This window comes from Monodelphis domestica, chromosome 4, assembly GCF_027887165.1.
Source record: "Monodelphis domestica isolate mMonDom1 chromosome 4, mMonDom1.pri, whole genome shotgun sequence".
Taxonomy (NCBI): domain Eukaryota; kingdom Metazoa; phylum Chordata; class Mammalia; order Didelphimorphia; family Didelphidae; genus Monodelphis; species Monodelphis domestica.
In genome coordinates this window covers 349,604,142-349,630,583 of record NC_077230.1, presented here as the reverse complement: position 1 = coordinate 349,630,583, position 26,442 = coordinate 349,604,142, and the positions used below count along the sequence as shown (strand labels likewise).

Here is a 26,442-nt window from a genome sequence, read left to right as displayed (position 1 = left end):
CAGGATGTAGTTCTTTTGCTTGGCTCAGCTGGAGAATGCTTGTGTGCCTGGGATTGGTTAACTTTGCAGCTAACTCTGGCTCCATAGGCTAGGAGAGAGAAGGCTGGTAGCATCCTAGATATAAAAGCAGGAAAGGCCTTGGAAGTCATCCAATGCATTCCCTCAGTTTATAGAGAAAATGGAAGCCTCAAGAGTTTAAGTGACTTTCCAAGGTAATAAAAGTAGCAAAGCTGGGTATTTTATTCATGATCTGATCATGAAATCACTTGCTTTCCCCAGTAATCACCCATTTGGGGGCTATTCTTCATATCTCAAAAGTTTGGTCCTGGTTCTTCACACTCATAGTTTCTTCCTGTCTTAGTTGAATGTCTCTACCTTTGGCTATTCTCTCCTTTCTTTCTCTAGCCCCCTCCTCTACTTCTTTGGGGATCTGCCCTTCTCTTTCTTTCTCTTCCTTTTCTTCCCTCCCCACTTTCTTTTCATCCCCTCTCTATTGAGTATCCATCCCCATCTTTATCAGCAAAATTGATTTAAGACCCTTCTAGGGCCAGGGATCAGGAGTTGGGGGTGGAGAAGAGGAATGATTACAACTACTAAGAAAGTTTCATTTCCTCTCTTAAACATCTCCTATTGGGCATCAGAAGCCCTCTCTGTGCAAATCTTACTCTGGAGGTATCAGGGAAGTTAAGAATGGTCTAGTCTGACCAGGATGGATACGTCATGAATGGGAAAATCCCTACCCTTGCAACCAAATGTCCCATGTGGTTGTGACCACTAGTCTAGCCCACCAGAGCCTTTTTTCTCTTAAGCTCTGGGCCCTTTTCTTTAACCTCTGTGCCTTGAAGATGGGAGCGGCCTCATGTCATGTATGGACAACTGCTCGACTGGCTTCGATACCTTGTGGCCTGGCAGCCAGTCATTATTGGACTGGTACAGGGAATCAACTACACCTTGGGCCTGGAGTAACCATGGAGCAGAAGGGAAGCAGGGGCAGAGGGGTCTGTGGCAGGTAGCCCATCAGCCTGAGGCCCCTGGGCCGAACCAGCTCCTTCCCTCAACACAGCTGGCAAAGACCTCATCATCCTCTACAACCACTTCCAAACACTCCCTCCTCAGCTCCAAGGGAAGACTCTTGTTTCGGGGGGTGTGGCAGTGAACCAGCCCATGGGGGCTCCCGGACAGGGAGGTTCTTTTTAAAAGAAAATTATTTTAATGACTATATTTAAAAACCTTTTTTATTACAAGAATGTGAGGCAGTGACAACCATCTTCCCTCCCTTCCTCCCATTTCCTAGTTCTCTTATCTTCCTCATCCCTGTCTGCTGGCTTGAGAGCCCAAAACTGAAATGGAAAGTTATATGGCAGCCTGGGATGCAAGCAGAATCCTGAAAAAAACCATCATTCCATTTCCCCCTTGAAGCTCTGTGTTATCTCAAAAGAGGTCTCCCCAACTCTGGAAAGAGCCCTAGCCTTGCATGATATGCAGAGATGGAGAGTTTCCCTAAAAGTCTCCATGACTGGAAATCTGGGCCTACACGAGGCACCGCACCCCAATCCCCTTCTGTGGCTAAGCAGTATTGTCAGGATTGCTGGGTATTAGCATTCCAAAGAGCCAGGCAGAAAATGAGGAATCTCTGCTTCATGCTTCTCTGCAGAGATGAAAGAACCTCAAGCAGTCAGAGCCCAGGAGGGAGGACTGGTCTGCACAGTTGCCTTTAGCAGCACTCCCTTTAGTACACTTAGCTAGAGGATCTCCTCCTGGGGTGTCTGTATCCCCAGAGGTGACAGCTGCACCCAGAGCCACTTGTGCAGCTGGGGAGTGATGGCTCTAAGCAGGTGCTCAGCTGGTCAATGACATCTCCTTGGGTGCCTTCCTCTCTGGCCTTCTGCAGCCTCCGGCAAGTTGGGTGGGACTGTCTTCCAGGGTAAAGGATCACTGCTTTGGAGGTAGTTTTCCAAAGCCATGAACCAACCTATTCCCTTGGATTCTTCCCTGTCCCACCAGACATACCATAGGTACGCAGCCACATCCATTCTACCTCCTCATCCCTTCCTGATGTTTTCAAATTTGGAAACCCAAGATTCTTGTAGTGGTTGGGAGGTCTCAGAGTTGAAAACAGTTGCATTCAGTGGCCATCAGGCCTAGAATGCATCACGGAGAGAGCTGGGCCTGCCCCCTCAGGAAGAACTATCAGGGCTTGATCATGTGAAGTGACCCCTTCATCTGGGAGTTCCTCACTATGGCCTGGGTGTTGTCTTGGGTGGAGGGCAGAATGTTTTTATCATCTAGCGATGGAAGCACCCTAAAGGAGCTGTCAATGTCCCAGAATGGCTGTGTAAGAACCAGAGAAGCCAGGGCTTCAGGGAACTGGCAAGAAATGCCCCTTTGGGCCTTGGACATCTGTTTGGGTCAGGGCAGGAGAGCTTGAAAACGTGTGATGAGGCAAGATTTTTAAGTGAAATTGGAAGTAGTGAATGATGTGCCAAAAGAGAGGAGGAAATGGGGATCTTGGAGCCAAAGCTGTCCTATCCTTCCTCTAGTAATGGCTTTCTGAGGCTCCCAAGTCTCTGGGTATGTTGCTAAGATCAGGCCAGTCCAGGGAATCCCCTGCCTTAAGGATTGGGTACATTTGCTTCTTTGCCTGGCTCTTTACTGGGCCTGTGAAGGCAGAGGGAAATTACATGTCATCAGGGCCAGAAAGGCCAGATTAGGCCTTTAAATTAGATTATATTAGGCCAGAAAGCTGGCTACTCTACATTTTCAGCCTCTGTCACCAGCTTGGGCTTCGGGGCAGAGCCCAAAGGAAAAGGGAGTTTGAGCTCCACAAAGCCAAAAAGATCAGTGTGGCAGCTTTTAGCCAGTGCCCACATTCAGCAGACTTCTTGAGATCCAGAGTCATTGGGCCATCTTGGGGTGGGGCATTGAACCAGAGAAAAGAAAGGAGGGAACATGGAGGATGTGTTGAGAGATGGCCCCTTAGAAACTTTCTAGGATTTTGCCTGGAGATTTCTCTCCCTCATTGAGGAATCTGCAGAGTGAGGGATCTCTAAAGGTACTAGAGCCCCCCCTTTCCCCTTCCCCACACTCAGTGCTCAGGCTGTCTGAGGCTGACACCAGTTATGGGGAGGGAGGAAGAGGGAACACCACAGGTCTGCCTGGGCTTCTGCATTAGAGGCCACATCCCAGGCTGACCCCCATCCTCAACACCACTGGGAGGGAGGGCCATTATTGGTAGGTTTTCTTGTTGTTGTTGTTGTTGTTGTTGCTATTGTTGTGGGGGTAGGGGGTGGGGATCATGGGAGGGCAGAGGCCAGACTGGGAAGAGGGGAGCCCTCAGCTTTTGGGGTCACCTCCAGGGCTTGGAGCCTGTCCCCTAAGGAGGTGATGGGCCCAAGCTTTCTCACAACTCCAGTTTTAATAAAACCCAGTGAGCTGAGAGAAATTCCTGAGTTCCTTTTACTTGGCTTCTCCCATTTTGGGCCCTATTTCCCAGGAAGGACTAGCCATCACTGTGCCAACATGCTCACAGCCTTCTGCCTCCCTCCGTACCAGAGAGGCTCAATCTCATTGATTCAAAGTCACAGATCTTGACCCAACACAGGATTGCTGTGAGCCAAGGAAGAGGCCACAGACTAGGATATCTTCCCTGAAAACAGGTCAGAGCCAGCCGTGAGTATCTGCACCAAACCTGTTCCTACCCACACCCAGGCCTCTCCCTCAGCTTCTGGGTTTCAGGCCAAAAGTCCCTTTATCCTCCCCGAGTCTCAGTTTTCTCATCTGTAAAATGAAGGGTTTGGATTAGATGATCTCTAAGGTTTCAGCTGTAAGTCTGTTCTATAATCTATTATTCAAGTGATGATTCTTCCAGTTTCCACCTGAAGAAGACCTGGCTCGCCACCTGGCCCATGGCTACTGGTGTTTTCCCACAAATAGTTCCTGGGGAAAGCTGAGCTAGTCCTCACTAGTCCAAGGACCAGGTTTCCTCACTGCTCCCCGCTTACCCCCTCCCTAGTTCTCTTGGGCCTCAATAAAACACTGTTTCAATGAAAGCCTGGGGAGACAAGGCGAGGGAAATATGCTGAAACATCCAACTGCTTTCAGGGAACTTCGTGTGCTTTAGCTGATTTATGTACGTTTATTAAGGAAAAAACATCCAGAGGAATTCCAGTGGGGGTAGGTGAGATCGGCACCTGAGAAAAGGCAGTAAGCCCTGAGGTGGGACAGGCCCTACTTTAATGGAGCAGACAAGGCACTGTGCTGAGCTTTGGAGAGCCAGAAAAGCAAAAGAGAGTCCCTGTCTTCGAGGAGCTTGCGGTCCATCTGGGAGACGGCATCAAAGCAAATCTGTCCAAAGCAAACAAGTGGCGGCTGTCCATTACCCGAGGACTCGCTGTCAGTGTCAGCGTGTGACTGACTGCTCAGACTAACCTGAGCCACAGGGTAGGCACAAATAGCCCCATGAACATTTGGGATGGAAACAAATGGAAAGGCATGGGAATTGGAGGGGTCAGGGAAGGCTTCCTACAGACGGTGAGCTTTTACTTGGACTTAAAGGAAGCCAGACAGGTCAGAAGAAGAGCAAAAGTGTTCCAGACATGGAGGATAGCCAGAGAAAGCACCGGGATGGAGCCAAGCAACAGTGTGCTGTTCCTGGAATAACCAGGAGGCCAGGGTCCCTGGATCAAATTCGAATCAAGATGTAAGAAGACTGCAAAGAGAGGAGGAAGGATTGGTTATGGAGGGCATTAAATGCTAAAGAGGATTTTTATATTTGATCCTGGAAGAAATAGGGAGCCACAGGAGTTAGTGAGCAGGGAGGTGAGATGATTGGACCTGGACTGTAGAAAAATCACTTTGCTAAAAGGCCAGGAAATTCAGATGGAAGAGGTGAAGGTCTTACACAGGTTACCCTCCTACCCAGGCGCTCCTCTACAGCATCTATTTGGCCTAGGGATTCACTGTAACCTCAGAGATAATGGGATGGGCAAACTTCTGATTTGTCGCACCTCCAGCTTCCTGAAGAAAATAGGTTTTGTCATGAGAAACTCAGAATGATATCCAAGCAATTGAAAGCTACTTAGAAGTTGGCTGGGAAGTATATAATAGGAGTGGGAGTAATCCATGGAAGGCTTCCTGGAAGAGGAAGTACAGGAACTGACTCAAATGATGAGTGGGAACTAGATGGCAAAGCAGAGGGAAGATATTCCAAGTTGAGGGGAAGCAGAGATGAAGGCCTGGAAAGAGACGGCCTAGCCCCAAAAGGGAGGCTGAAACCAAACAATGGAGATAACCTCTGCCCTAGAATCATTGGTTCCAAGGCAGATGAGCAGTAAAGCCTAGGCCACTATGGTTAGGTGACTTGCCCTGGGTCACCCAGTTAGGAAATGTCTGAGGCCAGATTTGAACCTATGTTCAGTCCTGACTATCCACTGAGCCACCCAGCTGCTCCAAGATTCCTTGTATTCTTGAGTTCCATTTCCCCTCGTTGGCCCCAAAGGTGCTGCGACCAGGTTTCTGGGCCCTGGGAGTTTGGAGAAGGGTCCTGTGGTTCCTGCCTTTGAGGAACTTTACACTGTAATTAGGAAAACATGGTTCAGGGTGGGTTGGGGTCATCTGGGGTCTTCAGTGGTCCATCCTGGCATCTAGAAGGCTCAGGATGCCAGCCAGGCCAAAGCGTCAGCCACAGCGACTTGCACAGAGACCAAACAGCCAGGGGACAGCCTCAGCTCTTCTTCCCTTGGCCCATCCTCCCGGCCACGGTTAGGACAGGTGGGGGAAGGAGCTGAGGACGTTGAACCAAGAAATATGGAGGTAGAAGATGGATCGTTGGTGCCTGATAGTCACAAGCAGAGGGGATGTGAGCCCGGACCAGACTCGAGAAGCTCCCAAGAGCCCAGCAGGAGGGAGACAGTCCCGTTCACAAGCATCTCCCCAGAGGGATGCTGGATGCTTCCTGAGGAGACCAGGGACCCTGAGCCCTGAGGCTCCCTCCCACAGCCCAGGAGATGCCTCCAGCCCGTGTCTGACTCCCTGAGGTGGCCACGGACAGCCTGGCTGGCAGACGCCCAGGGGGTGCAATAATGGAAAGAGTGTTGTGTGCATTCAGGGAAGGAGAGTGATGTGTGGGCCTGTCACCGGGCAGCATATGGCAGTCCTGTGTGTGTCCTGGACGGGTGCTCTGCCCCCTGGTCAGAGGAACTTGAAGAGGTCAGAGGTGTCTAAATATTCTTAGGGTTCTCCCTGAGTTTATCAGCTGAAAAATTCATCCAAGGGGGCAGCTGGGTGGGCGAGTGGATGGAGAGCCAGGCCCAGAGATGGGAGGTCTTGTGTTCAAGTCTAGCCTCAGACACTTTCTAGCTGTGTGACCCTGGACAAGTCACTTGACCCCCATTGCCTAGCCCATACCATTCTTCTGCCTTGGAACCAATACGCCGTATTGATTCCAAGAGAGGAGGAGAGAGTTTTAAAAGATTTCAGTGCACCATTCTCCATCCTGTCCCTCCCCCTCCTCCTCCCCCATCCCTAACAAGCAAAGGGAAAGAACTCGGGACTGCGGGGGCTTCCTGGAGGTGGTGGGTGCCTGAGCTAAGGTCCTAGGACGGAGGATGGAGAGCCATTAGGGACGCTAGAAAACGTCTATGGAAAAGGCAGCCTTTCGATGCCGCTCCACACAATGGGGGGGGGGGGGGGAGCACGCAGGGCTGCGTCTTGAAGGCGGTTAGTTCCGGGTCCGAATGCCCCTCCCCCTTCAGCTAACTAGAGCACTGGGCAAGTCATTTACACCTGCGCTTGTTTTCTCGTCTTGTTTTCTCGTCTCGGCTAAAAATAGCCCCTGCCTGGGTTAGTCGACGCGGGAGCTAACATTTCCACAAGACCTACTACGTGCCGGCCATCTTACAGGTATCTCATTGGATCCTCCCAACAACCCTGCTTGGTGGTGGATCCTGTCATCCCCACTGTACAGCAGAGGAAACTGAGGCAAATAGAGGGTAAGAGATTTACCTCAGGTCACACAGCTAGGACGCGTCTGACGCCAAATTTGAACTCGGCTCTACCTGACTCCTGGCCTGGCTCTTTCTTCGGAGATGGCTGTCTGTCTAAAGCTTTGAACCTTCTAGTCTAATGGCCGAAGCCGGTGGCAAACGGACTCAACCCTCTGACGGCTGAAATAGGGGAAAAATGCGAGTGGTTTTTGAGGCGAGGGAGCCACGCCCCCTCTGACGTCATTTCACCCGTCGTTCGGCCCTCTTCACCCTTTCTGAAAGCGGCTGTCGCTCGGACTGGGATCCCGCTTCCTGCTCCGCTTCCAGGGAGAGGATTGCGAGGCGGCTTCTTGCGGTCATGACTAAGAAGGGCGCGAGGCTGCACGCAGGCCCACAGATTTATCACAAGCTTCCTGGGTGTGACTTCAAGACAGGGGAGAGGCCCGGGGAGCAGCGACACCGCATTCTGCCCGCCCCCGGCTGCCCTGGAGAGGAAGCGGCCCGGACCCACGCGGGATCAGACCTGTGTGCCCCGGGCTGAGGAGAGCTCCTAGCCAGCACTCTGGAAAAGTGCGGAACGACCCGGATGAGGATGTCTGCCTTTTCTTGCCCTTTTTGAATGAATGAATGAACTTGTTACAGTAATGTTCCGGGGTAGCACCGCCTTCCTCCACCTCCCCGGAGAGGGCATCTTTGGACACACACACACGGGCATGTATGCATGTAAAAATGGTGTCCTTTAGGTTTCTGTTTAGCAGTTCTATCTCTGGAAGGGGACATACACAAGCCATTCTTCAACTAAGATTCCCCCTTGTTGGCTATAATTTTCTCTTGGCTCTGCTCATAAGGTCATCATTCCATGTTTGTTTGCTTGTTTAATTAACCTGCTGGGGGCAGCTCTATGACTCAGTGGATGAAGAGTCAGGCCTAGAGACTAGAGGTCCTAACGCTTCTTGACTGGGTGACCCTGGGCAAGTCACTTTGCCCTCATGGCCTTGCCCTTACTGCTCTTCTGCCTTGGAACCAATACACAGTGGGGGTTCTAAGGTGGAGGATGAGGAAGGGAGGGAGGGAGAGAGGAAAGGAAGGAAGGAAGGAAGGAAGGAAGGAAGGAAGGAAGGAAGGAAGGAAGGGAGGAAGAAGAAAAGAGAAAGAAAAAGGGAAAGAAAAAGGAAATTTACCCTTAAGACCCAGCTATATCCCAAGTAGCTCCTATATGCAAAACAGGAAAGAAAATAGCAAATAGTTGCAAAATGAACAGATGTGACATTTCTTAAATCATGGGCTCTCATTAGTGACAACAGTAGAACTCATTCCGTGGGGACTCCTAACAGCTGAGTCTGAGATGCTAAATGAGGAAATGGAAGTGGCATGGGGCAGCCACACAACCAAATACCCCCAGAAGAAATGCGTGCAGTGGGGATGGCTCTCAAGCGATTGGTTTGACTATAAGTGAATTAAGATTCCGAAAGAATGGAAAAGGTCCCAGAAGCTGCAATGATCAGCCCCCAAAAGAGAACCGAAGACAGCAACTCCTGAGCTTTACAATCTTTAAGCTGTTGAATTTATTGTGTGCATTTGGCCAGACAACCCCTTTGGATGAATCCATCAGTATGCCCATCTTGCATAGATGCTCAGCTTTGAAAAGGAGGAAAATGGTTGTAGAATGTAGAATGTAGATGTTGTAGAATGCTTGCATTTGATGCAAATTGCCAATTGCATTTGCCTCCTAGTGCAGAACCTCATTTTTAAATGTTCCCTTTGGCCCAGGAGGTCCCACGTGGCTCCAGATCTCTCTGGGGGACAGCCTGACTCTGAAGGGCTCCGGTTGCTCTCACTCTGCAGAACTCTGAGAAAAATCTGAAACCAATCTTGGATATGGCTCTTGTCTCCCTTTCTTTACTCTCCCAAATGGAGCTTGGGTTCAAAGGTTGGACGCCCAAAGGGTGGCTGTCATCCTGGGGTGCTGGGACAAATGACGGGTCCAAACTTCCGGAAACGATACAGCTCCTGAGCCCCGGGGCCCAACCAACAACAGTCATACCCATTTTGTAAGTCAGTGGGCACAATTAACTCCAAGAAACAGCATTGACTAAAATGGTGCCATAAAAACCACACTTCCTCTGCGAGCCCGCTGGGGGCTCCCTCTCCCACAATCATCATCCGTCCATTTCTAGGAAGGAGGAGCTCAGACTTCAATGGGCCACATGTGGGGAACCCGGATGGTCCAGCCAGCACGTCCTGTAGAGCGGCTGCGCGTCCTTTCTCTGGCGGAACCCTCTTCCGCCCCGGAGTTTCTCTGAGGCAGGTCTGAGGCTGTTGTCCTCTGGAGCCCAAAGATGGGTCTCCTCTTTCCCGAGAGGACCCATTCCTCGGAGCTGCTTCCTGCCTCGGGTCTGGGTCTCCTGAGTGGGGAGATGCCAGGTGTGAGGGGCGCGTGGGCCAGTGGCTGGGAGACCCCACCCCCCTCTCTCCAGGCGCCCTCGGTACAGGAAGGGGGATCGGCTGCGGCAGAACTACTCGTGGCTTCGTGGAATGTGCCACGGAGCTTTTTAGAGCGCTCTTCAGGCTCCCGAAAGGTGGGGGAGAGTTGCGCCGCCCCGTAGATTGGAAGGTCTTGGGCCTCTTTTTGCGTCCCTGGGGCTCAGCACAGCCTGCCACAGAGTAGGTGCTCAATAAATGTCTATGCATTGATGATGCAAAGCTTCCTATGGGTTGCTCTTGGCGCCACAGGGGGATGGGGGGTTGGTCCTATGTGACTCGTTTTAATTTCTTGGCAAAGATAGGGAGGTGGTTTGCCATTTCCTTCTCCAGTTCATTTTACAGATAAGGAAAGGGAAGCAAACAGAGTGAAGTGACTTTCCCAGGGTCACACAGCGAGGAATCATCTGAGGTGGAGTTTGAACTCGGGCCTCCCTGTCTGCAGGCCCAAGGCTGTGGTTCAGTCTTGTCTGACCCTTCATTTGGGGATTTCTTGGCAAAGATGCCAAAGGAGGTTGCCATTTCCTTTTCCAGCCCATTTTACAGAGGGGGAAACCGTGGCACCAGGGTTAAGTGACTGGCCCTGGGTGGCACAGTTAGTGTGTGTCCAAGGCCAGATGGAGCTTTCAGAGTTTAGGCTGGGTGGACTCTCCAGTGTCCCAAGGAGCTGCCCTTACCTGGCTTGCTCTCAGGGACGAACTCCTACCATCTCAGGAGTGTCCCTAAGCCATTCGAGAGGTCTCCGCCCAAGGCGAGCAAGACAACCCCCTTAAGCAAAAAACAATAACCCACCGCCATGCTATTTTATGCGGAGGAGGGCCGGGAAGACACCAAGCAACTGGCGAGCTCCCAGAGGCCACCGGGGGAGCCCAGAGCCGGTGGTCCCACAGGCTCAGCAGCCCTTCCAGGCAGAGCAGCGTGCGTGGGCGGGAGTTGCTGCAAGAGGCTCGACCCAGAGCACTACCCGGATCCCGACATCCCGAAGGACTCCGACTGGAACCTCAGGAGTCCGAGGCAGATCCATGACACCCCAGCTGTTAAATGTCTGAGACGGGGTTCAGCTCTGGTCTGGATTTTGATTGGAGCAGAGGACTCGCTCGCCACCTGGCCAATATGCATCCGGTGGACGGAGAGCCAGGGCTAGGCCGGGTTCCAAGATGACCTCAGACGCTTCCTCGCTGTGCCCTGCCCTGCCCTTCCGGCTCTTCTGCCTGCCTGTCTCTTCTGGGCCAGCACTATTCCATCACCATCACCCCGCCTCCACCCCACTTGTTCAGCTATTCCCCAACTGAGGAGCAGCCCTCGAGGGCCACCACCTCTGTAGCTCTTAGAACGAATACTAAGACAGAAGGTAAGAGTTTAAAAAAGACAGACATACATGGTAAATAAAAAATGGGCTTCGGTACATTTATTGCCAACGCTTTAAACAGGTTTTCCTCCAGTGAGGAAAGAGTACCGGGAAATGCCCCGGGGGGACAGAAATCCCTGACCTTTGGGGTTTCCCAATGCTGGCTTTCCCACAGACGGTCAAATCTGGTCCTCCTCCTCCTCCTGTCCAAAGCCCCTGGATGCCTCCAGGCCCACGTCCACATGTCTCCTACCCACCCACCATGGTGCTGTCTCACTTCTCAGAAGTCCTCCGGGGCTTCCCCGGTGAGGCGGGGCTCTTCCCGTCACAGGCTCCAGGAGGAAGTCCCAGCTCCTAGCTAGCCTTGGGAGAGCCTCGGTGGCCCAAGGAGGTGATGAGCAGTTTCCGTTAGCCACAGGGACATCTTCTAGGAAACTGGGAGGGAGCACAGTTGGGGTGGGGATGGGGGGAGGGGAAACCGCGAGGCTGGCGAGTGTCCATGGATTCCCAGAGTTCTTAGAGAGTTAGGGGTCCGGCAATACTCTCCGGAAATGCCCGGAGGGACGAGGAAAACCTGAGCTTCTTGGTTTTCTAATCATGGCTTCTCCACGTTATGAAAAGCGTCTGGGTCAGGAAGAGAGTCCATAGAACCCTGAACCTAGACCTGAAAGGAGCCGAGGAAGTGCCTCATTTTTACCCGGGAAGAAACTGAGTCTTAGAGGGAGAGGAAGGGGCCCGACCAGGGAGGCAGCTCCCGATGGCCAGGTGACTGATTCCGGGCAAGTTCCTGGCGCACTCTCATCCCCTTTCCCTTTCTGTAAAAGGAGCGTCTGCCCTGCCTGTCGAGGCTCTGCGGAACCCGATTTGGCGCTCTCCTGAGGTCTCTCCTCCCCTCCCCCGGCACACAGGCACGCTTTGCGTACAGGGCTCTCCCTGGAGATCACTGGTTTGACCCGCGTCTCTGCCCCTCCCGCCCCCCTGCGCCGGGGAAGTGGGGAAGCAGGCGTGGGAGGAAGGGACTATAAGAAGAAAACCCGTCCTCGGAGGGACCAGCAATGTCCAGGGAAAGCCAGACCTTCGCCATGGCGTGGAGGAAGCCCTGGGCAGGAGGTGGGGTGTGCGAGAAAGGAAGGGGGGACGGAGGGCGGAGAGTGGCCGGGGGCCCGAGACTCCCCGAGCCCTTCTGAGACTGTCCGGGTCACCCCCTCCGCTCTCTCCTCTAGGCCTCAAGGTCCTGGCTGCCTCGCTGGTATTCTCAGGGCTGCTCTCCCTGGTCCTGAGTTGGCCCCTGGCCCGGGATGCAGGTAAAGGGAGGAGGGGGGCCTTGGCCAGAGACGAGGGCCCCCATTTACTACGTGCCTTCCGCGTCCTCAGGGGGAGGATGGGGGCGGGGGTGGAGGTGCTTTACCAGGGCATGACGGGAGGCGGAGCTCTGCGCCCCAGGGCACAGCGACCATCACCCACTCTTTCGCCCACAGAGCAGCTCTGCCCGAAGCTGGATTTGGAGGTGACGGTGAGGAGGTCCGAATCTGAGATCTTAAATGGTAGGCGGAGGGCGTGAGAGCAAAGGGCCAGGGGTGTCGTCCAAGATAAGGGCGGGGGTGGGGGACGGTCCCTGAGAAGTAACAACTCTTGGTATAGAAGACGAAGCGGGAAGCAAGCTATCGCCATCGCTACCATTGGGCAGATCACGTGCCCCCAAGCCTCATTTTCCCAATCTGTAAAATTAAAGCCCGGATGAGAGGATCTTTAAAGGCTTTTCCAGCGCAGCTCTCCCAAGAACAAGTATTAGGCCTTACTCGGAGCCACCACAGGCCGCCTGCATTCAGCCACTGGCCCACTCTGTGTTCTGAGAGCTGTGGTGGAGGCGGCGCTCCCGGAGCTAAACCCTACCACAGTTCCCCAGGCCCGCCCGAGACCAAGGCGGGAGGTGCAAGCAGGGCAGAGCCAAGCAAGGGCTTGGGGTTCGACCATCTTCTGAGAAGGGGTGGCTCTTTGTGAAGGTCGAGTCCGGGAGGAAGTCAATGGTTTAGCTAGTGGCTCTGGACGAAGGCTGGTGGCTCCAGTGAAAGCGATGGGGGCAGGCGGCACCCGGGACCCCCGCACGAAAAGTGGGACAGGTTCACGGTGTGGCCTCCTCCCCCATCCCTGCCCCGGGGCAAAGCCGAGATAACTTGGGGAAGGCAGCCTCAAATAAAAGCCACAGTGGAGAGGACGGGAGGAGCCGGATCCTAAGAGGGAGCATGAGCAAATTTGCAAAGCTCTGGAGTCCTCGGTTTGCCCAAGTTAATCCCCACAAGAGAGGAGCACAGGCATTGCATTACCCATGAGGCCCCGGGCTATGGGCACAAGCCCAGCATGGTGTCTCCTGCCCAGTATGAGGACCCCATGGAGGAAGTAGTCCCCAGGGTCGGAGCTGGGCCATTTGGGAATCGGGCTGTTTAGTTGCTGGCCTCAGCTGAAAGGTTTCACCCCTCAGAAGCCAAGAATTTAGAAGTGCTGGGCACTGCCTAGCCATGTGATCCTGGGCAGGTAACTTCACCCCATTGTCTAGCCCCTCCAGCTCTGGTCTGGGCACCTATACACAGGACTGATTGCATAAGAGAAGGGAAGGATTTTAAAGAGTGGGAGATGGGAACCTCCCCTGTCCCTCTCTGGGCCTCAGTGTCCCCACCTGTAGCTGATGCTGTAGAAGCCAGGGCTGTCCCTGGGCTGAGAACCCTTTGTTGCCCCCTCTCAGATGGGCCTCTGACCCTGACCTGCAGGGGCTGCAGCCCATTTCCCCACTCCAGCATTATGTACTGGCTGGGCAACCATTCCTTCATAGAAGACCTGCCTGGAGCCCTCCATGAGAGCCAGACACGGTACCAGGGGAAAGGGTCTGGGGAGAAGGGGGAGGGACTGGAAGCCCAGCCCCCCCCTCCAACCTACTCCCCCCCCCCAGGAGGCAGCGAGAAAGCCAAGTGACCTGGCTCCAGCGTGACCTAGTGCTGGAGGAGCTGAGCCCCGAGCTCACTGCCGCCACCAACTTCTCCTGTGTCCTAGTGGACCCAGCCCAGCTCACTCAGCGCCACATACTCTTGGCCCAGCTCCAGGTGAGAGCAGGGCAGGTGCCCACTAGGGGTGGGGTGGGGTGTATGCATTTAAGGATGGGATCAATGAACAAGTCCTGGTCCAGAGGAGCACCCCCCTCCTGTTTTTCTCTGCACCCACAATTTCTGTGAAGGTTTCCCCAGAGGCACCCCACCACCAATCTGTCTCCTCCCCAGCAGGAGCCTGGGCCAAGAACACTCCAAACCCTGTCAGTCAGTCACCAGCTGGGGAATCACAGTGCAGTCCCATCTCCCACAACCTCTGGGCATGGGGAAGAAGCCAGCCAGACCTCTCCCTGGACAGCAGGCTAAGCCTGACTGAGCAAGACAGCAAGAAGGGGAGCAGGAGCCCCTCCAATAAAGCATTACCCCAAGCCTCGTCTGGGTCTCATCCTTGGTCTGGGGAAGCCACTGGGTGAGCTCCATCTGCTAACAGCAGACAGCACAGAGCACCCTGAGCTGCTCCTGAAGAGGTTCTCTAGTCCAAACTGATGCAAAGAGAGCAGTGACTTCTCCAAAGTTACCCTGATGGGGGGGGGGGAGGGGGGGAAAGCAGTCAAGATGGAACCCTGGGAAATTATTTCTATGCTTTCTACAAAACCTTTAAAAGTCAAGAGAAAAAACAATGGGGGGGGGGGCACTGAGCAAAGGCACAGACACCTAGAGAGGGTGGGGGGCGGGTCCCCCAAAATACCCCCAGAAGGGCTGAGCAGGCACTTGAACCAGGCTGGGAGGACACTAGGCAGAGAAAGGAGGGACACCCCAAGCTGGAGGTCCTTTCCCACAGCTCCTTGGTCATCTGGGGGCCTCCACCAGCTTCAGCCAACACCAAAGTGGGACACAAGGATTGGGGAGCTCTGCAGGCACAGGGGAAAAGGGGGGGCTGAACCTTCCCCCCACAACCCTCTCTTCCCTCAAAGTCAGCCCAGCCCTCAGGGAGAAAAATAAGACTTTATTTACAAGAAATAACATTTAGAAAAATTCCAACAGATGAGTCCTGACCCTCCCATTCCCACTATTCCCTCCCTACTCCTTGTCTCTCCAGAGGCTCAAAGGCGCGATGAGGCAGTTGGCATCCAAAGGGGAGTGCCAAGGGTGGGTGCCCAACTGCTCCCTGAATCCTTGGACCCAGCCGGCTAATATCTTTCCCCAGGTTCCCCTTAATAACAGGTCCCAATAGTCGAAGAGGCAGGAGAGAGGCTTAGAGGCGGTGGCGGGGCTGCGGTGAAGCTCAAGTCACTAGAGGAAAGGGAGGATGTTGGAGGGGTGGAGAGCCAACCTTTGGGGAGAAAGGCAGAAGAGCCCAGGCTCTTCTCAACTAATTTTGGAAATGGCTCCTCCAAGGTTGGGCCTAGGAGCAGGAGCCATCCTTTGGGAATGGGACTAGTGGGGAGGCACAAGAGCCCGGGCAGCTGAGCTTCCCAGAGGTTGAGGGCAAGAGGAGGCCGGACATGGTCCCTCAAGCCTGGCCCTTGCTAAGTTCTCAGTGGCACGGGGGTTTCATTCTCTGCTGGAGAGCTTAGGGGGTTACTGTGCTTTGAGGTAAGGGGGGACAGGGAGGGGATGACCTGGCTCCCCACTCGCCTCCCTGGGAAGGTGTGCTGTGTGGGGACTCCAGGAAGGGGGAGTGGGAGGCAGACCTCAGTGTCTCTGGGAGATGGGGAGTCTCCCTACCCTGGGTGCTGAGAGAAGGCACTGGAGAACAGTGGGCCGAGGCCCAGCACATGGGCCCCCTATGGGGATGGGGCAGTCATGGAAGAAGATGCTCGAAGACCCCGATCCCTCAGTGCTTTGCCTGAAAGAGACAGATAGGCGGGTAGGTGATGAGCAAAGACAGAAGCCCAGACCAATGCCCCCTCCCCGGCCTTGAGCCCTCAGACTTCTCTCTCCCAGGGTGGGCCCCAGTGGGTCATGCAGCAGACATGGATCCTTGCTCTGGGAGGAGTCTCTGGGGCAGGAGATGGTCTCTGCCTAGAAGGCCCCTTCCCAGCTCCCTACCTTGCCCCTGGCCCGGGGAGAGGTGCTGCCGGTGGTGATGGTAGTAGTGGCAATTCGGGGAGAGCGGCGGGTCCCACTTCGGGGGAGTGGGGAGGTCTTAGCCGAAGCTTTCCTGGTGGCTCCCCGGAGCAGGCTGTTCCCCAGTCTCTTGGGTGTGTTCAGAATGTTGAAGGCTAATGACTGGCGCTTGTTGGTCTGAAGAGTGAGAGGAGACAACGGCCTGTGTGTGGGGGCAGGAAGGTGCCCGGCTATCCCAGCTCTGCACAAGGTCAGGCATGTTTCCTCCCACCCTCAGCCTCACCTTAGAGGAGCTCAACCTCCAGACCTCCTGTCCCAATTTGGGGGCCCCCCTCACCTGCTTGCCGGGGGCAGGGGCCCCCTTCTTCTGGCCCTCGGCGGCACTCATCTTCCGGCCTTCATGTCTGTCCCGGGGGGTGAGGGGACGAGGAAAACAGCTGGTCGGTTTCTTGGCCTGCAGAGAAGGGAGTTTAAGACACGGAGGGTCTGGAAGGATCCCCCTAGGCCCTGAGCAGAGGAGTCTACAGCCTATTCAGGGTGATCCCAAATGCTGCCCCCAAGAAAAGGGAGGGGGGGTGGGGAGGCAGGCTGCAGTGCAACCTACCTCAGGGGTGCCGAGGCCTTGGTCAAGCTCCGAGGAGATGCGCTTCCGGTGCTGCCGGGTGGTGATGCTTGAGGGAAGGCGATGTGTGCCACTAAACTCATGGATCTGGGCTGGCTGCATGCTGGCTCGGCGAAGGGTCTCCTGGGGGTCTCCCGTCTTCATCTCTTCGTCTGTGATGGTGGCCAGGCTCATGGAAGGCTGATGGAAGCACGGGACAGAGAGGTGGTGGGGATGAGACCAGCCAATAGTGGGGACAGCAAGCATCTAGCTGGGGGTGGGGTACTGCAATGGCACTATACTGGGGGGGGGGGGAGGAGGAGGGCACAGGACATAGAAGCTCCCCACAGTCCTGAGGCCTCCTCCTCTCCTGATTGAAATAACCATAGGCTAGAAAACTGGCTCAAGAAGACATGACCAAAGAGCAAATATAACTGGTTTCTGCCAAGGGAATTTCTACCTGCTAGAAAGGAAGGGGAGGGATGCTGGGAGCAAGCTAAGGGAGAAAATGTCCCGCCTGGGCAGAAAGCCCCTCTGGCATGGGGTGGAGAGGGAAGAGAGAGGGGGCCCTGCGATTCCCAGGCTAAGGAGGGGACTGGGGCCCTGCTCCTTGGCGCTAGCCTCACCCTGGCCTCCAAGGGGTAAGAGGTCTTCAGGTGTGGGAGGCAGACACGGTTGCGCTGCTGAAGTTCTGCAATCCGGTTCCAGTCATCCAGCTGCTCTGGCTCATCCTGGCAGGTGCCTGTATAGAAGCTGCTCCGACCTGTGTTGGACAGAAGGGTGAGGGAAGGGAAGGAGACCAGTGCAGGAAGAGGAGAGGCTTTTCTGCATTGAACTTTCTGCCTCCCTGGGGAGCCCTAAATCCAATTAGCCCCAGAAATGATCAGGGACTCCTCTCCCAAAGCCCTTCCCACAAATGCTCAACAACTGCCTTCTTCCTTGGATGGGGGCGAGAGGACCAGAAAAAGAGACTGGAGCAGCCCTCATTGTCTTCCGTTCACCCGGAGAGTGGCAAGACTAAAAAGCAAATGCCTCAAACTCCAGGTTCTGGGCCAAGTTGCTAAAAGTAATCAATGATTATCCTCAGTGAGTCTAGAAGATGGAGAGATCTATTGGGGGCCATACGAAGGAATAGATAGCCTGAGACAGTCTGACCTTCTGCCGCCCTGTCAAGTGGGCTTCTGATCACCTAAGCTAATGCCAGGGAACTATAGTTCACAGTGGAAGCAGACTAGATTTGGAGGGTAGGAGACCTCAAAATGTGTCTGCAACATGCTGTTAATATTTATGAAGCACCTACTATGTAGGCACTGGGGCAGGTGAGGAGAATGCAAAGACAAAAAAAACATCTATCCTGAAGAATCTTGGGTTCTATAGAAGCCCTGCCCTTGGGCTACTTGAGGCTAGTCAGTTCATTTTTCTGTGCTTCAGTTTGCTCATCTGTAAAATGAGAGGATTGGCCTAACAGGATACCTGGATTCTAGGATCCACTAATCCCATGGACAGTAAATGGCCCAAGGAACATATTTTGGAACACCAGGTAGCAGTATTTTTTTTTAGCATCCCAATTATGAATCCTGTTGATCTATCTTAAATGTAGTTTGCAATCCCTGAGCACCCACTGGCTTGGCCAAGAGTCTGATGGGAATATGTCAAGTAATAAGATGAGACAGTTCAGGACATCCCAATAGTGTCTCTGGCAGGTGCCTAATTTGGTCTGTCTGCCTGGTCTCCTGGCAAGAATCTGCCAAAGCCCCTGCATACCCCATCCATAACCTCGAGGACTCTTACCTGAAGGGGCCCCGCTAGATGCTCTGGCCTGGGAGTGCCGGGCTGAGCTTCGAGTGTTGGGCCTATAACCAGGAAGGCTGAGCAAGGCTGAGTTCCCATCTTCCAGGGAGCCCAGCCTGGTCCGGGACTCCCGAGAGGGACAGTTAGCCAGGGACTGAGCCGAAGACGCAGAACGGAGACCCCGCTGTGGGGCAGGGGCTGACTGTGTGCTGTAGAAGGATGAATTCGAACTGTCCGGTTCATCTGTGTCCAGTTTCTGAAAGACAGGATGGCAGTTCACGGTTGGGAGAACCATTAGTGTGGCCTGATTCTCTATGGAGATCATTTCACAGCACCCTGGCCCTTATGCTTCCTTTTGTAAACATTCTTATCTTTGCCAGACCTTGCAACACCTGCTAATGAAAATAATTCTTCACATCTGTAGAAACCTTTACATTTATAACATCACAGGTTCACTGGTTCAAAAGAAATGACATTCTAGTTCAGGTCTCCTGACTCTCAATTCCATTCTCCTACTAGCCCTAAATGTGCCTAAAATTAAGCTTCTTGAGGTCAGCAATTATCTTCTGATTTTAAAGTTTTGTTCTCAGGAGTTCTGCCCCCATCTGAGCCAGAGATGAGGCTTCTAAGAGTCATGTTGTAAAAATATGGGGGAAAGGGCTTAGGATGTGCAAGGTCAGACCACTGTCAAATGCAGCAACCTATTTTGGAAGAGGAAGGACATCTCTGCCAAAAAAGAGATTCTAAAAGGAGCTGGAATCTTTCAGTCCTCCCATTTCTCTTTGTCCTCTTTCATTAGAGACTGAATGAAGTAAGTACAGTGTGGGGAAATGTCTGGAGCCTTGAGGTTTGTCCATCCCTGTGCTCATTTTCATAATGTACCAAATGGTGCTAAGAAATGAGTTCTGCTATCAAGGAGACACGAGACTCTTGTGCTGTGGGCCAGGCACTTGGGATATAAAGACAAAAGTGAGAGGAAGGAAGGGAGGAGGAAGGAAAGAAAGAAGGAAGCATTTGGGTAGCACCTACTAGGTGCTAGGCATGGTACCATGCAAAGATCTTGTTCGAGCTTAAGGAATTTACATACCAATAGAACTGAATACCCACTTGAGGCACCTGAATTTAGTCTCCCAGGTCTTAAATCATCCCCCTTTCCCCTTGTCCCCCACAATATTCTCACCCTGGACAGCATTGTGATGTCAATGATCTGTGTGGTCCGCCTTCGGGCTGAGCGGGTCTTGGGACCAGAATCCAATACAATGTCACCCAGTGAGTCCATGCTGCTTTCTAAGGGGGCCTGTCCTCGGGCAGGTATTGGGGTGAAGTACAAGCTCTCCAGGGACTCCACCTTAGAAGGCAGGCGCTGAGAGATGGGTGAAGCTGGCTCCCCAGGGAGGCTGGTGCCATCAGGCTGGGTTCGAGATGACTTTCTGTGGATAAAAATCATGTTTGTGTTAGAGCCTTGGGGCTGAAAGGCATTCTGAAGGGTAGTACTGTGCCATTTTCATCCCTGCTGGGTGCATCCCTAAAGATCAGCAGCACAACTTTGCCAATTTGGGCAGTTGGTAAGACCATCTTTTGTGGCAAATGAATTAAAATTACATTCTGTACTCTGTTTCAAATCTATAAAAATTCAAACTCATCTAAAAACAGGACAAACTCTTTCAAGGTAGGGACCTACTCTTTTTTCCACAGCAGGCCTCTTGTCTTTGTAAACATTATTGCAGCTTGGAAAACCTTTCTCCAGTGAACACCCTACTTGTCAATATTCCGTAAGATTATCCTATACACCTGCCAGCCTGAACTACTTACATTCCTGATAAATACCCCTTTGCTCACAAGCTATCCTGTCCCTGGAATGCCTTTCTCACCTGTGGCATCTCTCCCTGTTGAAATTCTACCCCATCACTTAAGATCCAACTTTAAATGCTACCTCTTTTTACTCAAATATATATTTATAAAGTTATTTAAAACAACATAAAAAGTTAGAAACCGCATACCTAATTATTGGAAGAATAACTGAACCTATTATGCTATGTGAATGTATGTGGTTATAAGGAATGATGTGTATGAATGCAAAGAATCATGAGAGGCTTCCATGAAGTGACATAGAATGAAGAAAGCCAATCCGAAGGAATGACATATGATTTTGACAGCTCTTTAAAGACAATGTCAAATAATAAGAAAACTCAGATCAAGAACTTTAGATAAAGATAGTAAACAATAAAAACTACACTTGTCCTTTTCTTTAAGGAATTGCAGGGAAAGTTGCATGTCATCAGCTGCAAAACACTTTTTAATATAACTTTAATTAACTTTTTCCCGATTCCAACTTAATGTTGAGCTCCAACACACAGTAGAAGTTTCATTAAAATAATAAAAAATTAAACTTAAATAATTCTCATCTAATTACTCCTAGTCCATCTATTCCCTATGGCTGAAATCTTCTCTAAGAATCTATTCTATTATTCTAGTACCTCTAGAGTCCCTCCAGACTACCCTCCCCTCAATTATCAAACTGATCTTCCCCAATTCAATGATGATAGTACTCCAAGAAAGGCTTTTAAAGCTCTTCCTTAGCCTGGGTTCTTAACCCTTCAAATCCTGGTTCCTTCCTATCTTTCTGATCTTCTGACACCCTACTTCCACCCTCTGTGACCCAACTGACTCTGGCTTCCTTTGCTGTTCCTAAAATAGGACATTCCATCTCTGTCTCTTGGCATTTTCTCACTGGCTATCCCACATGCCTAGAATTCTTTCCTTCCTCATCTCTATCTCCTGCCTTCCTTCAAGTTTCAGCTAAAGACTCATCCTCTGCAAGAGCTTTTAATCTTAGTGACTTTGCTTTGAGATTACTCCAATTGATACTGTATTAAATCTTTGAGGAAGATTCCCCTCCAATTTTCCCCTCTACAGGAAGTTCTCTTCCTGTGTCAAGAGAACCATCCTTCTGCCAGGGTCCCAGCACTGTAAATCTTAGCACCAACCTCAACTTCTTACATCCCACAGAGCCAATCGATTAACAAATTGAGTTAAAAAAAAAAAGGTCTCTCATCTGAGCCTCTCTGTGTTCAGATAACCATCATTTTAATTCAGGCCCTCATCATCTCTGCTCCAAGTCTCCCTCAAGCCCTCTCCAATTCTGATCCACACTACTGACAAATGAGATTTTTCTTAAATACAGACACAACCATGTTATTCACTATTCAAATAAAACTCACTAGCTTTCTGTTGCCTCTAATATAAAATATAAACTCCTCTGTTTAGCTTTTAAAGCCTGTCACTCAGACCAAATCTACCTTACAAATCATTCAAATATCACTCCCATTCCTATACTCTTTGGTGCAGGCAAATTGGCCCCTTCTCTCTTCCTCACCTGTGCCATGTCTGTGCTTTTGTCTCCAATTTCCTTGCACTTGATTCCTTCTGTTTATTTTCTATATACTCCTATGCATACATGTTGTTTCCTCTCCTAGATTACAAGCTCTTCAAGAGATCATTTCGTTTTTTGGTACCTATTTTTTAATGTTTAGCACAGTACACTAGCATTTTCCTGTGCTACTCAGAGGATAGCACACCCAGCCTTCCAGAAGGGTCTTGGCTCCTTGCTCCAATGCTACTTTATCCAATCATCTGCCTCCTTTCACAGTATGTGCTTTATCTGTTTATTATACATAAGAAGGAGCCCTCTCCATGCCTGGGTCCCCAAAATAACCTCCTACCTTCTGCTGCCCAATCCCCTAAGTCAAGAACTGGAAAAGGGGTGAAAGGAAACTCAGGCCACTAACATATCTCAAAGAAATCTGGAATGATCTTGGTGAGAGATCATGAGAAGTCTTCTCTGCTGCTCAGTCTTTCTGTCACCAGTTCTCAGGGCCTACATGGTTCCTGGGGTATAGGTTAATAGCCACAGACAGGGCATATGATCTGTGGCTGGCTCTATTTGTCTAGCCTGGGGATTTGGCTGACCAGGGCCAGAGAGGGGAGCCAAAGATCAGGGGAGAATCAACTCTTTTTTGAGGGAGGGACACTCTTACCCCCTATACCAAGAGATTGGAACTGTCCCTGACAGGCAACAGCAGACAGTGGAAGGAATACCAGACACAGGGACAGGAGACCTGCCTCCAGTTCCAGTTCTTCATGAACACTGTGACTTTGGTCATGTCACAATGTACAAGCCTTACTTTCCTCATCTCCAAATGAAGATAAAACTTATCCTGTCTGCCTCCATCACAGAGTTGTGACCATCAATTTAAAGAACATATGAAAGCATTTTAAAAACCCTAAAGCATGGCAAGGCTATTCATAGTAACCAAAAACTGGCTGCTTCGAAGTAGGCTAATACCTAAAAGTCAGCTCTGCCCTCTCTCCTCTCCATTATATCTCATCAGGTGGCAAGTCCTGTCAGTTCTACAGTTAGAACCTTTCTTGCAACTGTGCCCTTCTTTCCATGCCCACTGTGAACCCTTTTGTTGAGGTCCACAGTTTGGTCCCACTTCCCCTCACTTCTAGCCTTTCTGCCTCTTCCCATCTTTACCCACTACTCAGGTAATCTTCCTTAATCATTACTGCTATGACCAAGTTGCTCCTGAATTCAAAAGCCTTTAGAAGCTCCTAGTGTCTGAGATAGAAATTCTTTTATTTTGTAATTCAAGGTCCTCCACAATGACTCCAATCTATAATTCTAGCCTCATCTAATTCCTCCTCATGAACTCTTCATTCTAGCCAGAGTACGTCTACATCCCATTTTGTTCATTTCTCTCCCATCTCCAGGTCTTTGTTCATGCCTGAACTAGACTACATTCTGGCCTGATAAAAGCTAGATCTTCTGCCTTTCAGACTCCTCTCTATCTGCCAAACAGGATTTCTCCCTCCTCACATTTCTCCCAACATGGCATCTGATGACCCTCTCTTTCCCATCTCTTTCACTCTCTCCTGTAAACACAGTTATGTGGTTAGACTAAATTTTTAGAACCAGTCAGCAGTGCACATGTCTAAGCTCTGGCTTCTGAACAGAGAACATGCTTAAGGTATACAAAAATGAAGAGGTGAGAATCACGGAAAACCAAACTGGGAGGAACCTTGTATCCATTTACCTGGTCCAAACCCTACATTTCACAGATATAGAAACTCAGGCCTGGGGAAGGTCCATTACTTGCTCAAGGAAATATAAGTGGAAAATTAGTAGAAAATTTGAAATCCAATCTTGATACAGTTTGGTGCTTATTTTCTTAAGCGAAAAATCTGCAATTATCCCAGTGTTTCCCTGCTTTTAACAACTACTTTCTGCCCAGTGGTATGACATTGACCTCTACCACATGTGTTCTGCCCTCGGAATACTTTAGGATGGAGGGATAAGATCCAGACCTCATCAAATCTCAAAATCTAGCCAGAGCTGAAATTTCTCACTGAGAAATTTCTCAGTGATTTCTCACTCAGTGAAATTTCTCACTCAGCTGAGGCAAAGATCTACTATGTCCCTCAGGTAATCCATATTCCTCACCGAGTACGGTGAGCTGCTGATCTTGTAGAGGTCAGTGGGGTCCCTTCCTCACTGCTCAATTCTAGGCTGTCAGTGCTCAGATCCAGTTGGGGCAGCCCTCGGACTTCTCGGGTTTTCAGTGCATCTGTTGCCACTTGAAACTTGCCAAGATCTCGGAGCTGCTGATCTGCATGAGCAACCTGGCAAGGAGGAGAGGAGAGAGAAAGATGCTTATGTTGGACCTTGGTCAGGAAGGTGAAGAGGGAACCTACCTAGACTAGCCTCAATTGATAACTGCAGAAGGCTTCCTTTGAGAAGCAGCATGGAGGAGTGAATAAATGCTATAGATGGAGTCAGAAATGCTTGGGTTACTGCTACTTCCCAATAGATAAGTGGTTACAGAATATGAATAGGTAATTAAAAAAAAAGTTTTATTGATTTGAGTTGTACTGTTACAAGAAAGGATTCTGTTCAATTCATTTGCTAACCTACAGACAAAAAGGTCCCTCCCAAGAGCAGCTCATCACTTCTGAGCTTACTATCATGCTGTTCCCTCAAGCCCTGACACCACCACCCTCAGCCTCCTCCCAATGGCTTCTTTATAGAGGGTAGAAATGTGGACTCCCAGATTACTTTACTTTTCATCTGCTGCCTGGCCTGGTTTCAACTCCATAGAATGAGGCCAGGTCAAGAAGCCTGGCAGGTACTGCTGTCTATCCTCCCAGCCTCTCCACTTCCCTGTCTCCTTTTGTGTGCTGCTTCCCCCTGGTGAAGCTCCTCTGAGGACAGAGATTGTCTGTCTTTGTTTTCCTAGTGCTTAGCATAGTACCTGGCACTTAATAAATGCTTACTGGACTCTAGGATAGAGATGGGAGGCCTTCAGTCATCAACACAACATTCAAAAGCAAAATAGTTCTCTCCCTTCAAATGGCTTCCCCCTATCTCTTACCTCTGACACTGGCTTAGTTTCCCCCTGCACTCCCAGCTCCACCCTTCCCATAGCAGAATGCCAGAACATCCAACTGACTGTGTCTTTTCTTGGCTCAGAAACCCTAAAGGGCCTCTAGGATCAAGTATGAACTCTTTGGCTGGGCATTTAAGTCCCTTGCAAGTTGGACCACCTGACACCCGTGCAAGCTCTTTTACATGTTTTCCTCCTTCAAGAAAGTGACCTCCATCCTCTAAACTGTCTGACTTGTCCTTCTCCAAACTTCAGTTTCCCACATTTGTTACTTTCAATCAGCTGCAGCCACTGCCTCCTCCTCGATTACCCAGATGCTTCTCTGTTGACTATCTTGCCTCATATATCTGGTGCCTAACAAGATGTCTTGCCAATGACGGTTTCATAGCTATTTGTTAGACAAGTTCCCCCAGCAGTCCCTCCTTGTGGGGTTCAATTCTTTGCAAACAACTGAGGAACTAAAAAGGCTCCTTCCCTTGCTGAAAGGAGTGCCTGAAAGTCAGTATCTTTCCCACACCTTCCTTCTCAAAGCTAGGATCATCTCTTTCTGGCTCTGCCCTGCCCCTGCTCCCCAAGGTCTCTCACCTGTGCCTCCAGAGTTCGAACCTGGGCAGTAAGATGGCGGCAGGCTTGCTCAGCTTCCTTGGTCTTCAGCCCAGCTTGCTTCAGTTCCCAGCCGAGCTTCTCAGACTCGGTCCGCAGTTCAGCATTCTCCTTCTGTAGATTCTCCAAGCTCTGCAGACGTTCCTGCAGCTCCTGGTTCTGCTGCTTCTTGGCATCATAGTGAGCCTTGGCTCTTTCCATCTGGAGAAGGAAGAGGGATGGAAAACTCAGGCGATTCCTCCCCTCCATGTGGGAGCTGGGAGAGCTGTCACAGAAGCCAAGGACCAGGGCTCCTCACCTGCACCTTATAGTGCTCAGCAGCCTGTTCCTTCTGGCTCAGTTGGGCCTGCAGCTCACTGAGTTGGGCCTGGTAATGATGAGCTTGCTGCTGTATTTCACTTTCAGGGGGCTGCAAAGGAAGGGAGGGAGATAGGAAGAGTTTTCACTAGGAGGCCATTCGGGGGGGCTGCTCTGAACTCCTCCAATACAAGCAGCCCCCACAAAGGCCAGGTCTTTTCTTCCCAGAGTCCTGTTTCTCAATGTTTTTTTTTTTTTGGGGGGGGGGGGGGAAGAGCTGACAGAGCATAACAGGAAGAGGACCAGATTTTGAGTCAGTGGACCTCAGGATAAACCCCTGCAATGCCATCTGCTAGTGAATGGCTGTGTGCATAGTACCTCTCTAGGACTCAGCTTCCTTCTTAGTAAGATGAGAGTGTTGGACCAGGGACCTCTGAGGCCCATCAGGCTCTGTGATTCTATGATACCACTGGAGAAACAGAGGACAAGGAACAAAGCCTAGCCAGGGAGGACCCCAGTGTACCAGGCATTTCCTTGTTGAGCTTCTGAATGAAGGATTCTATTCTGGAAAGGCTCTGCAGCCTTCCTGCAGAGATCAGATTGTCTTAGCACACACACTCCTATCTCCACGGTGTTTTTGCATGATCTCATTACAGTTGGTGCCCCTCCCTCTACCAAATCAGGTCAACATCCTCAATTTAAAGATGAGGAAATAGCCTTAGTGAGGGGTAGATGACTTGCCCAGAAGCAGTGTTACTACCTGACCATCAGGGCTCAAATCAAATGT

General features: G+C 51.2%; 3 protein-coding genes across 12 annotated transcripts in view; 2 read left to right on the top strand and 1 right to left on the bottom strand.

Annotated features, from left to right (window-relative positions):
- RNF121 (ring finger protein 121) overlaps nucleotides 1-3,442 on the top strand; it is a 106,284-nt gene extending 102,842 nt beyond the window's left edge. Inside the window, exon 9 of the mRNA XM_016422031.2 lies at nucleotides 846-3,442. Coding sequence (XP_016277517.2) covers nucleotides 846-966 — 121 coding nt within the window. The 3' untranslated portion in view covers nucleotides 967-3,442. The remainder of the gene's footprint in view (nucleotides 1-845) is intronic.
- Nucleotides 3,443-10,260: 6,818 nt separating this feature from the next.
- On the top strand, nucleotides 10,261-14,278 carry IL18BP (interleukin 18 binding protein). Its single transcript, XM_056826141.1, has 7 exons — nucleotides 10,261-10,530; nucleotides 10,632-10,815; nucleotides 12,036-12,116; nucleotides 12,291-12,356; nucleotides 13,553-13,676; nucleotides 13,757-13,907; nucleotides 14,082-14,278. The coding sequence occupies exons 1-7, from the start codon at nucleotides 10,261-10,263 to the stop codon at nucleotides 14,214-14,216; spliced, it is 1,011 nt and encodes a 336-aa protein (XP_056682119.1). The 3' UTR covers nucleotides 14,217-14,278.
- A 558-nt stretch (nucleotides 14,279-14,836) lies between these two features.
- NUMA1 (nuclear mitotic apparatus protein 1) overlaps nucleotides 14,837-26,442 on the bottom strand; it is a 106,555-nt gene continuing 94,949 nt past the window's right edge. For all 10 annotated transcript variants that reach the window (XM_007491052.2, XM_056795046.1, XM_007491051.3 and 7 more), the window contains 10 exons: nucleotides 25,657-25,767; nucleotides 25,341-25,559; nucleotides 23,816-23,994; nucleotides 19,493-19,742; nucleotides 18,313-18,568; nucleotides 17,148-17,284; nucleotides 16,525-16,722; nucleotides 16,258-16,374; nucleotides 15,903-16,097; nucleotides 14,837-15,699 (listed from right to left, as the gene is read on the bottom strand). In XM_007491052.2, the coding sequence (XP_007491114.2) occupies nucleotides 15,688-15,699; nucleotides 15,903-16,097; nucleotides 16,258-16,374; nucleotides 16,525-16,722; nucleotides 17,148-17,284; nucleotides 18,313-18,568; nucleotides 19,493-19,742; nucleotides 23,816-23,994; nucleotides 25,341-25,559; nucleotides 25,657-25,767 (1,674 nt within the window). In that variant the 3' untranslated portion in view covers nucleotides 14,837-15,687. The remainder of the gene's footprint in view (nucleotides 15,700-15,902; nucleotides 16,098-16,257; nucleotides 16,375-16,524; nucleotides 16,723-17,147; nucleotides 17,285-18,312; nucleotides 18,569-19,492; nucleotides 19,743-23,815; nucleotides 23,995-25,340; nucleotides 25,560-25,656; nucleotides 25,768-26,442) is intronic.